Source organism: Patagioenas fasciata, chromosome 3 (genome assembly GCF_037038585.1).
Source record: "Patagioenas fasciata isolate bPatFas1 chromosome 3, bPatFas1.hap1, whole genome shotgun sequence".
In the NCBI taxonomy this organism is placed as follows: Eukaryota; Metazoa; Chordata; class Aves; order Columbiformes; family Columbidae; genus Patagioenas; species Patagioenas fasciata.
The window spans coordinates 50,507,205-50,520,997 of NC_092522.1; the positions used below are offsets into that span (position 1 = coordinate 50,507,205).

Sequence of the window (13,793 nt, forward strand, 5' to 3'; positions counted from 1 at the left end):
TCACTTCCTCACTACATCCACTTTCAGTTTTGTTCCTTGTGTTCCCTAAACACTCCTCCCTTGTCATAACCTGATCTTCCTGTCATGTCCTTATGTCACGGAGGCACCCTAAAATTAGTTTTAGGCAGACAACAAGGTCCAAAACAGGCTGTATTCTGGCCAGAAGAGTCCGGCAAAACAACTGACTAGAAACAGGGTTTATACAATTAGTTAGCACTCCGGTAACATAAAATACAGGTTTGTATATCAGTTTAGGAGATTATTGGGGTACAGCAAATAAGAATAATGGAGATCCACAGTGTGCATACACGTACTCACAAGAAACAAAGCCAGAGCTCCCTGAGTTCAGGGTACTACACTCACCTGAATTAGGCGAGGACTTACTCTTACTTGTCCAGTAAGGACTTACACTTGCTTATCCAGCAAGGAATACGCTTGCCTATCCGTCAAGGAATTATGCAATGATATCCCTCACCCAAACGAGGAGGTGAGGTGCTCCCAGCCCTGGGAAGTTACCTTAGACGTCGTTCTCGTCTAAGCGGAGGGCTCTTGGCTTCAGCAGACCTGCAGCTCTGAGAAGACCACACAAAGGGGATCCTCGGCGGGCACCCCGTTTTATAGTCTGCTCAAATGTGGCTGTGAGCATTCTAGAAGCTCCTCAGCTTCTCTGCATCCCCCCTCCTCTCCTAACGACCCTGGCCAACGGACTAGGGGGTCTCACAAAGGAGCCATTAACTGCCCCGTTGAAGGAGAGGGGGATGTGCAACTGCCACATTGAAGGAAAAGGGGATGTGCATGCAGCTGCCACATCAGTTCTTGGGGGTGAGGGTGGGGGAAGTGTAACTACCACACCTTATTACTAGTTGACTGAGAGCCATGCCATAATGCACACGTGTTCTAAATTACTCTTGTGTTGGCTGGTTAATGGCTTGTCAAACAAAGTCACTTTCCTTAATGGCTGTGCTAGTTTTAATTTCTGTCTGCTAATTACTCATTTACATGTATTTTGTGGAAACCTAATTATTGTGAGACTTTCATCTTTCTATCAGATTGGATCTAAATAGTGAAGCAGGTTAAAAAAATTCTTAATGAGAATCAGTAGATAATACATTTGCATAGACATCATATCATCAGGAAACTGAGTTAATATATGGTCCTGTGGAGGTGTGGTGGTGATACTGCTGCGGGTTCATATAACTTACTTTTCAGAGTGTTTGCTTAGAAGCTGGGGTAAAGAGGCTCATAGGTCTCCTCAGCCTGAGGAAACTGGTGGAAATCTTCCACTTTTCAGTGACAGGTGGGTGTTGAGGGACTCTTCATTCTTTTCCCTGAACCTGTGTCTGGTTTCCAGACCCTACTTTCAGAACTGCTTATGATATTTTAGCGCAGGGTGTTACTAGACCCAAGTGATATCATTAAGCTTCTTTCAAGGCAATGAGCAAATGTTGCTCTTCTGGCTGTAGTAACTTCACTCTGATAAGTAGTCCTTAGCCATATTATACCAAGCCTGATGAGGTGGATATCCAAAGCTGATAATAATGGATTTACACTGCTGTAAGTTGTTTTATTCAACCAGAGATTTCCAGTTTGATGGTTTTGGTTTGATACAGAAGACTACTTAATGAAAATTGGTTATCAATTATTTTCAAGGCATTATGTGACTTCATGTTTCCATTGCCTTGCATACTAATGAGGCGTGGAAATGACCTTACAACCCTTGAGGTTATAAGGAAGGTATGTATTTATTTATGATGCCAGACACATAGGGAATCATTTCACCTAATATGTGTGTAATATTACAGTAGCTGTGAGCTCGGTTAAATGCAGTACAGTGTTACATATTCATGAAAGTTTTAGGAATGCCTATACATATTCATAACCTGTCCCTGAGAAGGCGGTTCTTATTACAATGAGTTCTGGGAGACCATTTCCAGAGTCTCCACCTCTGGCTCCTCCTGGTTGCAGCTGCGCAGTGATCATGAACCTGGATCCTCTTTCTCTGTACATGGTCACTTTTGGTGCAGTGTGATGAGTTGGTTAGGTCTCAGACCGCTGAACTGCTTAAAACTGGCGTATATCCTGTCTTGTACCCAAGTTTCTGTTATCTAGTTCACCCAAGAATGCACCAAGGATGCACCCAAGGATTATTATCTTTGCAAGGTGTCAGTGAAGTCCTGTTTCTCGTACCATAAGTTACACATAGTCAAGCAAGGCTAGGCAATAGTGATGTGGGTTAAAGGGTTAGCTTTAGTGATGTGGGGTAGGGTTAGTTCTTAAGTGTAAGTGTTAGTTGTTGGTTCTTTAAGTGTTAATTAGTTAATTGTCAATTCTCTGTATCACTAAGTTTTAACAAATGTAGTTAAAATTAATTGATTGAAATATCAAAATTGTGTTCCTGTCTTAGAGTTTAGGAACCTATGAGATAAAAAAATAGATGGTAATTTAAGATCACACCACAAAAATTTAGAGCTTTAGTGTTAACAATATGTTTGTAGTGCTGCAAAACATATTATTTGAAATAAAGGAATAGTGCAAGAAGTAAATGTGTGTCAGTAGAACTTTTTGTATTGGACTATGTGATCATTGCTGACTGAAGAAAGGTATAGTGAGTAAAAGTTTCAAAAATACAAAAATAAACGTTTAATAAATACTATCCTTTGGACAATTACTGTCTTTGTCTTTTACAATTCTTTTTTTTTTTTTTCATATAATTATACACAGCTAATGCAATAACACGTAGAAATTGTGGAGAAATCTGTTGCACAGTGCATTTTAGTTCATCTGTTAGAGCAGGCTGTGATAATCCATAGCTTAAGAATGAAACCTGCTTAAAGCAAGTGAAAGGTCCTGTAGTATTTTTAAAGCTGAGTGCCCCTCTTTGTCTTGCCATTTGGTGAATTTTGTGGACTAAATACCAGAGCATTTTCCAGCTATACGCCAGTTTTCATAACGAATAGAAGATTCCTGGCAGTTAAGCACTGATTGCGGGAAATGACCTTGAGGTTTCTGTGATGTATCACAGTATCACAGTATCACAGTATGTTTGGGATTGGAAGGGACCTCAAAAGATCATCTAGTCCAATCCCCCTGCTGGAGCAGGAACGCCTAGGTGAGGTCGCACAGGAATATGTCCAGGCGGGCTTTGAATGTCTCCAGGGAAGGAGACTCCACAACCTCCCTGGGTAGCCTGTTCCAGTGCTCTGTTACCCTCACTGAGAAGAAGTTCTTTCTCAAATTTAAGTGGAACCTCTTGTGTTCCAGCTTGATCCCATTGCCCCTTGTCCTATCATTGTTTGCCACTGAGAAGAGCCTGACTCCATCCTCATGGCACTCACCCTTTATATATTTATAAACATTAATAAGGTCACCCCTCAGTCTCCTCTTCTCCAAACTAAAGAGCCCCAGCTCCCTCAGCCTTTCTTCATAAGGGAGATGCTCCACTCCCTTAATCATCTTTGTTGCCCTACGCTGGACCCTCTCCAGCAGTTCCCTGTCCTTCTTGAACTGAGGGGCCCAGAACTGAACACAATATTCCAGATGGGGTCTCACCAGGGCGGAGTAGAGGGGAAGGAGGACCTCTCTCGATCTACTGACCACCCCCCTTGTAATACACCCAAGGATGCCATTAGCCTTCCTGGCCACAAGGGCACAGTGCTGGCTCATGGTCATCCTGTTGTCCACCAGGACCCCCAGGTCCCTTTCCCCTACACTGCTCTCTAATAGGTCATGCCCCAACCTATACTGGAACTTGGGATTGTTCCTGCCCAGATGCAGGACTCTACACTTTCCCTTGTTAAATTCCATCAGATTATCCCCCGCCCAACTCTCCAGCCTGTCCAGGTCCCGCTGGATGGCGGCACAGCCTTCTGGCGTGTCAGCCACTCCTCCCAGCTTAGTGTCATCAGCAAACTTGCTGATAGTACACTCAATTCCCTCGTCTAAATCATTAATGAATATATTGAATAATATTGGCCCCAGTACTGACCCCTGAGGCACTCCACTAGATACTGGCCTCCAACTGGACTCCGCACCATTGACCACCACTCTCTGGCTTCTCTCTTTAAGCCAGTTTGCAACCCACCTCACTACTCTATTGTCGAGACCACACCTCCTCAATTTAGCTGTGAGGATGCTGTGAGGGACTGTGTCAAAGGCTTTACTGAAGTCAAGGTAGACCACATCCACCGCTCTGCCATCATCCATCCACCTTGTTACATTCTCATAAAAGGCTATGAGGTTGGTCAAGCATGACTTACCCTTGGTAAAGCCATGCTGACTGCCCCTAATGACCCTCTTATCCCTGATGTGCCTTGAGATGGCACCAAGGATAAGCTGTTCCATTACTTTCCCAGGGACAGAGGTGAGGCTGACCGGTCTATAATTACCCGGGTCCTCCTTCTTGCCCTTTTTAAAGACTGGAGTGACATTTGCTTTCCTCCAATCCTCGGGCACCTCTCCCGTTTCCCAAGACTTGGCAAAAATGATGGAGAGCGGTCTAGCAATGACTTCAGCCAGCTCCCTCAGCACCCGCGGATGCATCCCATCTGGACCCATGGATTTATGGACGTCCAGACTACTTAATTGTTCCCTAACCCAGTCCTCATCGACTAAAGCAAACTCCTCCATTAACCTGGCTTCATCCGGGGTCTCAGGGGTACAGGGTTCCCCAGGACATCCTCCAGCGGAGTAGACAGAGACAAAGGCGGCATTCAGCAATTCTGCCTTCTCTGTGTCTTCTGCCAACAGGGCACCCACCTCATTCATCAGTGGGCCTACATTGCCTCTGGTATTAGTTTTATCTGCTATGTATTTGAAAAAGTTCTTCTTGCTGTCCTTGACCCCTCTCGCCAGCTGTAATTCTAAGGAGGCCTTGGCTACCCTAGCTGCCTTCCTGCACCCTCTAACAGCAGCCTTATATTCCTCCCAAGTGGCCAGTCCCTGCTTCCATGACCTGTAAACTCGCCTCTTCTGCTTGAGCATACCCAACAGATCCCTATTCAACCACGCAGGCCTTCTGGCTCCCTTCCTCGACTTCCTACGTGTGGGGATGCTCTGATCCTGAGCATGGAAGAAGCAATCTCTGAATGCAATCCAGCTCTCTTGGGCCCCTTTTCCTTCAAGCAGTCTTGCCCATGGGGTTTCCCTCAGCAGTTGCTTGAAAAGGCCGAAATTAGCCCTGCCAAAGTCCAGGGTTGCAATTCTACTTGCTATTCTGTTCCTGCCACACGAGATGCTGAACTCCACCATCTCGTGGTCACTGCAACCCAGGCAGCCCTCAACCTTTACTGCTTCAACCAGACCCTCTTTGTTAGTGAGGATGAGATCCAGCAGTGCACCTCTCCTGGTCGGCTCCTCCACCATCTGCATGAGGAAGTTATCATCAATGCACTGGAGGAACCTCCTGGACTGTGGCTGGCTGGCTGAATGGTCCTTCCAGCAAACATCAGGGAAGTTAAAATCACCCACAACAACCAGGGCCTGTGACTGTGAGGCCACTCTCAGCTGCGCATAGAAGGCCTCATCAACTTCCTCAGTCTGATCTGGTGGCCTGTAATAGACACCTACAACAGTATCACCCCTACCAGCCTGTCCCTTGATCCTGACCCATACACTCTCAACTCGTTCCTCATCTGCTCCTGGGCAGAATTTAGTACATTGCAGTTGCTCTCTCACATAGAGAGCAACTCCACCACCACGCCTGGCTGGCCTGTCTTTCCTGAAAAGGGCATAGCCATCCATGACCACATTCCAGTCATGTGAACTGTCCCACCACGTTTCTGTAATTGCCACCAGATCATAATCTCCCGACCGAACATAGGATTCTAACTCCTCCTGCTTATTCCCCATGCTGCGCGCATTGGTGTACAGGCATTTCAGGGAGCGAGCAGAGCACACCAATTTCTCCCTAGGGGCACAGGAGGCCACCCGGTCCTCATCTGTTTTAGAATGCTGCCCCTCTGGGGCAAGCCCAACTACAACCCCATCCCCCTTCGAGGCTAGTTTAAAGCTCTCCAAATGAGCCCAGCTAATTCCTGCCCCAGCATCCTTTTGCCTCTGCGAGATAAGCCTTTCCTGCATAACACTGTCCGGACTGGAGTCTTATAAAACCAGCCATTATCAAAAAAACCAAAGCCCTGCCTGTAGCACCAGTCTTGGAGCCAACCATTTAGAGATTGAATTTTCCCATTCCACCCCACATCGTCACTTGAAGAGGGAAGGAGTGAAGAGAAGATCACTTGAGCCCCTGAATCTTTCACCATCCTTCCCAAGACCTTGAAGTCATTCTTCATTCCCCTCAGACTACGGGAAGCAACTTCCTCCCCATCTGTCTGGAAGACCAGCAGTGGGTAGTAGTCTGTCGGTTGCACCAGTCTGGGGAGCTCTCTAGCAATATCCTTGATCCAGGCTCCAGGTAGACTACAGACTTCCCTAAGATGAGGGTCAACCCTGCATATTGGGCCCTCTGTTCCTTTCAGAAGGGAATTTCCTATTACAATCACCCTTCTATCTTTCTTATCAGAGGTAGTCTTCAGTTGTGTAGTCAACCGCCTCTTCCTATGTGATCTTGTAGGCAGGCTTGGCACCACCTCCTCACCTACCTCTTCTTCAAGATCCAGGGCCTCAAACCTATTACGGAGGGGCACCTGGGGAGGCAAATCAGGCAGGGAGTGGGGCTGCCTGTGATGCCGAACTGGAATAAGCTTCCAACCCTCATCTTTTTTTAGGTCATTTACCTCTGCCCGACAGCGACAAGGGTGGGGCTGTCTCAGGACCTCCGCCTCTGTCCGGGAGGGCAGGAGGTCCATCTCCTTTTCGGGGGTACCTCCCTGGGGCCTTTCCGACCGGCACGTAAGGGTGTTACTCCACCAGTCGATCTCCCTTTCGCACTCCCTGATGGACCTCAGCGTCTCAACCTCCTCCTTAAGCTTCACAACCATGTCGAGCAGATCTTGCACCTGCTCACACCTCACACAAGTGGAGTGCTGGCCTCCCTCCTCCGGCAGCAGCAGGCTCTGGCACTCCTTGCAGCCGGAGACCTGAACAGCCACCGTTTGGGACAGAACTTCAGTCTGCGTTGCCACAGTCTTTTTGAGACATTCTCTCCTTCTGGAGGCGACCATGGTCATCAGCGGTCTGGGACGCTGGCAATAAGTCGGTGGGAATGAAAAACAAGTGTTCTCTGCAACCCGCTGCGCTAGCTGCCACACCCGCTGCGCTAGCTGCCACACCCGCTGCGCTAGCTAGTTGCTCCTCTCTGCACCTGGTGGGCAGCGACTAGTATTCAGCCAAATCAAGAATGTGAATGGTGGGGAAAGGAAAGAAGGAGTTTTAAATGTTTATATTTAGTTCCTTGGAGAAAGAAGTTTGTAGCCAGCAAAAAGGCCAGGATCTGCCAATGTGGATGTTAAAAAAATCAGAGGTTTAAAGAAAGACTGGATTTAATTATTTAAAGGTATGAAGCCAAAATCAGTCCTATTATGAATTAATGCAATTGCTACTGAAGTCAATGGACAGTGTGCCCACTTATGTCAGGACTAAACATGGCTTAGAATTAAATGATGGACTACTCTTTGATGTCTTCCTTTCCTTTTTCCTCCTCTAAACATCCCATAATATCTTGTGTAATCAAAAAATGATCTTTCCTCACATACTGTAATGGATTCCATACCCTGACAGGTACTAATCCCCATTAGTCTGTGAGATGACCCAGAGAGCCTCTCTTATTGACCAGTCATGCTGGGTGTCAGCCTTGGACCAAAAGGCTCATGGCTGTCCTGGGACAACACTGAGAGGAGGCAAGGCAGTGCTCTGTTTCTCTGACTGGGTTATAGGAGTTCCTCTACATGTCAACTTTCCTCTGCGCTCCTTTGTGTGTGCGCAGACAAGCTTTTTATCATATAAACTGACAAAAATTGTTTTTTTAAATGGACTAAATTCTTCACTGAGAGAGTGGGTGGTCACTGGAACAGGCTGCTCAGGGAAGTGGTCACAGCACCAAGCCTGTCGGAGTTCAAGGAATGTCTGGATGGTGCTCTTAGTCGTATGGTTTAGTTTTAGGTAGCCCTGTGAGGATCAAGGAGTTGGACTCAATGATCCCTGTGGGTCCCTTTCAACTTGAGATATTCTATGATTCTATAAATTTTTAGCACCATCAGAATAGTTATCTGAAACTATTATGAATTTTACAGGGCTCATCTTTCAGCACTCAGCAACCTGAAGCTTACAATCTTTTCATGACGACAGCTGCAGGTGATGGCATCAAACTGTGGGATTTAAGAACACTAAGGTAAGGCTGGATTACATACTTTGGAATGAAAAAGCCACACTTCATCTTTATTCAGAATTGTCATACTTACTGTGGTATACCAGTAGAAATTTGGATGTGGAATCAGATCTACAGTCAGGCCTTTAAAAAAGAAAGTTAAAGGCTAATTGGAACTTATTAATTTTATGAGATCAAACAAATGCTGGTTCCTCAATTGTAGTTGGTTTTGTGGAAGCCATTAAATGGTTGATATTTATCACCCATGTTTATCTACCTTTGGAGATGTAATTGTATATATAAAATAGTATATTGAACTGAATGCTAACAGTATTTCCAAACCAGCATGTCATCATGGTGAAAGGAGGTAAAATTTATGATCCAGCTTTTAGAAGACAAATGTAATTGTAACGATGTTATTACAAATCATGTAGGTAGTGTTATAAATTTGCATAATACATTAACATAAACTAAAGATAAAATGCCGCACTTTTCCTAAAAAACTTCCAGTATTTTACTTGGGAAAACTGTGGGACAAAGGGAGACAGTGACAAGGAGGGAACATTGCTCAGGAAATAAAATCCTCTGTGCAATCTCTGTTGTGCAGGCTGAAAGAATTACGTCTGAAAGAAAAGAGTTTGGACAGGAGGATAATTTCATATTTTATTTGTGTGTATCTGAACATAATTTTCCTAGTGTGAATTTTCAAATTAGGAAATGCTTTATGAGCTTTTCATTTATTTCCATCTGTCTGTGATAAGAATACATTAAACCTATAGGGGGCATATGCGTTCTTACCGAAAACATTGCTGTATTGCCTGCACCAAAAATTGCAGAAAGTAATGAAACTGGAGTCTGCTGGGGTTGGAATCTATTACCTTCTTATGTTTTTCTAATAAGCTACTCAAACTGTGTTGCTGAAGAGCAATGAAAAAGTAGAAAGTTTTTCACAGATCACTTATCTGTCTCTTTATTCCTAAAAACTAATATAAGTAGAGCAGGTGAATGGTAAAATAGTTAAAGTGTAAAATCTGGGCAATCAATTGAATGAATATGTCCTGGGTAGATGGGAATAATTTATGTATGTTCTTGCTCTATATTTAATTTGGCAAAGTTGATGTATTCTAGTGTCCACTGAGTTCTACTAGCCAAACTTCAAAAAAATAATTCAAGTCCTTAATGACACATATTTTAAGGGCGCTTAATAGGTATTATGTATATGTGTGCATTTGTTACACATTGCACAGTAACAAATGGCAGTAACTGTTGTGGAGGAGAGATAGAGAAAATAAAGCATTACTTTTCACTTTTTAGTAGCTTTCAGGGAAAAAAAAAAAGAAAAAGAAAAGAAATTTTCTTTCGTTGCTCAGACCAGATATTGAGTTTTCTGCATTTTAAAATCTATTCTTGAGTTCTTATAAGGAAGAAAACTGTTCACTTTTTCCTAATGCATTCACCAGCTGGTTTTCACATAAATAAATTTGAAATGGCTGAAATTTGGAAAGCTCTATCTTAACTTGGAACAAGTCTCCAGTGAAACGTTAGGTCTACTATATAGTCACATTGACTGAAAACTTTTGCTCTTTTTTGTTTTGTAGTTCTTGTCCAATCAAATCCACTCCATCCCTTGCACTGTTGGATGCTTACAGGAGAGATTAGTTCCTAAACAATCTTATGGCAGGCCAGTACCTTTAATCTCTTGAAGTTGTTGATTTGTAAAGTCAGTGCATCATTTTTTACTGTGTTTTGAATGGTCCCTCTGGAACGACCTCTCTTCTCTCTTCCTCTTGTTTCTGCTTAGGGTTTGCCAGGATCGGGTTTGTTTAGTTAAGTCTTTGTCCACTGTTCTTGAAATAGCGAAGGTAATTCCACCTTCTCATTTATACTGTTTGTAGTGTTGTAGATAGTAACACTAACTGCAAGTTCTCAACTTGTTTGTTGATTTTGTTCTGAATATTTGACCTAGACATTCACAGTGAAAACTCTTTTACTTAATCTGCTTGTTGTCCTGAACAAGTTCTATCCATTGTTACTTTATTCAATAATGCTGTAAAGTACAAAATTCTGATTAAATAGGGGAAAAACCCTCCAGCCTGGTGCTCTTGAAAGATATAGTTGAAAGTAAGGCAAATAATTTTCAGAGTAACTCTGCACAAATTCCTTTAAACTCTTAGTTGTTTCTTTTTTTATGGTTCTTTTTTTTTTTTTTTTTTTCTTCTGACGTGCATTCCTTTTCTCATAATTCACTGAGGAATCGTACCAGGATGTTCAGGTTATTTTCTGATCTTTACTTTAAGTAAATCTTCAGAGATGTTGTCCTGGCCTGCAGTTTTATAGTTTTTAAATATATTGATTTTTTTTTCTCTGAATTCCACACAAATCTTTCTATTCAGTCTATATTATCAAACTATATTTTTTTCTAGTGAAATTTCATTTAACTTATCTTTTAGTTTGTTCTTGAAGTCAGCAAGAGTATTTTGCAGCTTCCATTTTCATAATTCTTACTGGATAAAGCCGTGAATCTGTCTGTCTCTTTCACTATTGATGATCTGGAGGCATTCCAAGCTTGCTTCAGCGAGTGCCAGAAAGTCTTATGGGTTCCTCTGAAGATGGTACAGGAAAAGGCATTTTAACTTTCTGATGTTGTCAACCAGCCTCACACAGCCAGGTCATCTTGCCAGTAAATGAGGGAATCTCAGACACTGCTGTTTATTTCTGAATTTACTCAAGACTCCTGCTTCATTTGCTTTGAAACACATGGATTTGTAAAGTTCTATCTGAAGATTTTGAATATTTTTATACTTCTCCTACATTCTCCTCATTATAACTGTATCTAAGAAAAGCTCCAGAAAATCTATGAAGCAGACTTATGAACAAAAAGGCAAGGAGTATTGATATTTTTGGAGGAAGAACCAACTCTTGACTACTCTTTTTCCAGGTTAGGATAATGAACTATGAGGTTTATGAATACATGCATTAGCGTAAAATAATGACCTTTGAACAACTTTCAAGACATTGTAAAGAGCAATTTAATTCTGTTGTCTAAAAGAATGTCTACTTGGAAAACAAGTAAAAATACTTTCTATGGGGTCCAAGATGGAAGCAGTGAACACAGGAGTTAGACTGAGGGACAATGGGAATCTGCATGAGAAGAACATTACCATTACCAGCTTCAGGATTACCAAGATGGAGTCAGGCAAACATTTAATGATCATGGGATACAAAAGGTTGATGCATCCTTACATTTTCTGAAGGAATCTAGATGTTCTTTAGGATGAAACATTGTAGACTTCTAATTGTCCATAAGACACAAGAAACTTTACCATTCTACCTCCTTATGCTGTCTCTCTATTGAATGCATTTTAGAGACATCACAACTCCTTCTGGAGTTGAGAATCAAGCAATGATTCATAAGCATCTGTACCTATTGTCTCCACCACTTAATTTTAATCTTTTGGGAAAGTCTGGATTGGAAAGACACAAGATGGCGAGTTCTGTAGATTGTCCAGGCTCGATATATCGGAAAATTCCAATATACTAAGCCTCCTTATCTGACAGTCCTGCCTATTTTTAATGACTATGTTCATGAACATATAAGGCAGTGAGAGAAAGATATAGTATGCCATCCCAGTGCTGTAAAAACACTGCACAGAAAGAGTGTAGAAGCTTAGAAATTAAGGAAAATTCCACTGCCTTACACAGTAAACATATAACAACCCAAAATGACAGACTAGACTAAATACCAGCTGTTTTAATCTGTTCATATGTCTCTTAAATTCCCCATGACAATTTTAAATTCTGTTTTACTAGTCTGGATGCTTTCAATTTCTAATTTCCTCCCACTTGTAGATTAGATAATTTTATGCATTGAAACATCCAGAAGAAAGGAAGTTTCATTCATTATGTTAGGAGGAAACTTCTCAGTTAGGGTGCATAGATCTGCAAAATGCACACTAAGGAATGCCCTGTGATGTTTTTCTTTTTTGTTTCTACTCAAAAAAAAAAAAAAAAAAAAAAAAAAAGAAAAGTGCTGGTAAGTTGGTCCTGGTAATTATCAAGCATGTGATTAACATAGTTAATTAAAACTTAAAAACTGCTTAATGTTTTAAGCAATGCTCCTAACTTGAAAATAATTCCTTCCACTTCTGAAACAGATAGTAACATAAGTTGTATATACGCAACTCTGGAGTGTATTATACAAACAGAATGAAATAATTAAAGGTCAATACCTCTGTGCAGAGGAGCCATGCACTGATAAATTTGTCAGTCAGTGGGCACAATTGGCATTTGAGTATGCTGGTCATTCAAGCTAGGTGAATAACTGAAGGAAGATTTACTGATTTTGCAGAGGTTATCCCATAGAAACTTTTTTGCGTGAGTGAAGAGCTGCTCAGGCCTTTTCATCTTCTAAGACAGGAAAAAAATACTCTTGTTGAATAAGGTAGCAGGATGGACAATAACAGCTGAAGTTGGGAATTAATTTAGAAGGAAAGAATGAGAGAGTTGTGCTATGCTGTCAGATGTGCTCATTATCTACCCAGAAATGGGGAGAGCAGGGAATAGTTATTTCTGCCCAATTTAGAGGTCTGGGTTGCTACTGTGGTAGGGGTGTGGAGGCAGATTACTGTTGCAGGTAATGTGATTGGCAGGGACAAGCCAACCACCACCATGATAACACCTTTGGCAGCAGGAGGAGCCTGCCTCTGACTCACACTCTTAACAGTTGAGGAATAGAAGTTCAGCTGCTCTGATGTTGTTTGCTGCTAAAATAGCCATTCTTCATGTTTTCCTGGAAAAAAGGCAGTGGGTGCTTATTAGACCACAGCAAAGATATTTGAAGAATATTGGACTACTTACGCATACTGAATTTCTTCTGCAGAATACTCAGGTGTGCGATAATGCTTTGATGCACAATCCCTGGCAAAATCAGTTTCACCCTCCTTCAGCCTTTGAAAAGATTTGCCAGCTGTCCTAAGATACTTTTAGACATGAGGGTAAAATCTCCAACCAGTATTGTAATCCTGCGCAACTAGATCATAAGCTTCCTTGGCAAAGTATTTTAGTAGAATTCCTGCAGCCACATGGAACTCATCTCATACAATTTCTAACAATCACCCTTTGAGAGCCTTGAGGTCAGACATGCAGTTTGAAAGAATGGCCCTTCCATTTTCAGATACTTTTCAGTTTGCATCTCTGCTGTGAACTAACTGCTTGACATCATCCTAAGCAAGATACACATTTACACATACTTAGAATTTGATTAATTTTTGGTCTCTTCTGAACATAAGGATCCCATGATTTGCCATATAAATATATATATATATATATATATTTTTTTTTTTTTTAATCCGCCCTTGACCTTTGAGGGAAAAAGGCATAAAGCAGTGGCTGGAGTTCCTCCAAGTTTGGGACTAGGGATTCGTGAAAATATACAGGATGGGGAACATGTAGTCCCTGCTGGATGCTGTTGGTGAAAACATGCCAAGCTCCTATGTGGAGGGTTTGATGTGTGTTTTAAATGAAACTTGTA

General features: G+C 42.2%; 1 protein-coding gene across 1 annotated transcript in view; it reads left to right on the plus strand.

Annotated features, from left to right (window-relative positions):
- The window catches only part of WDR27 (WD repeat domain 27), a 111,210-nt gene that overhangs the window by 39,649 nt on the left and 57,768 nt on the right, over window positions 1–13,793 (plus strand). Inside the window, exon 21 of the mRNA XM_071807302.1 lies at window positions 8,190–8,287. Coding sequence (XP_071663403.1) covers window positions 8,190–8,287 — 98 coding nt within the window. The remainder of the gene's footprint in view (window positions 1–8,189; window positions 8,288–13,793) is intronic.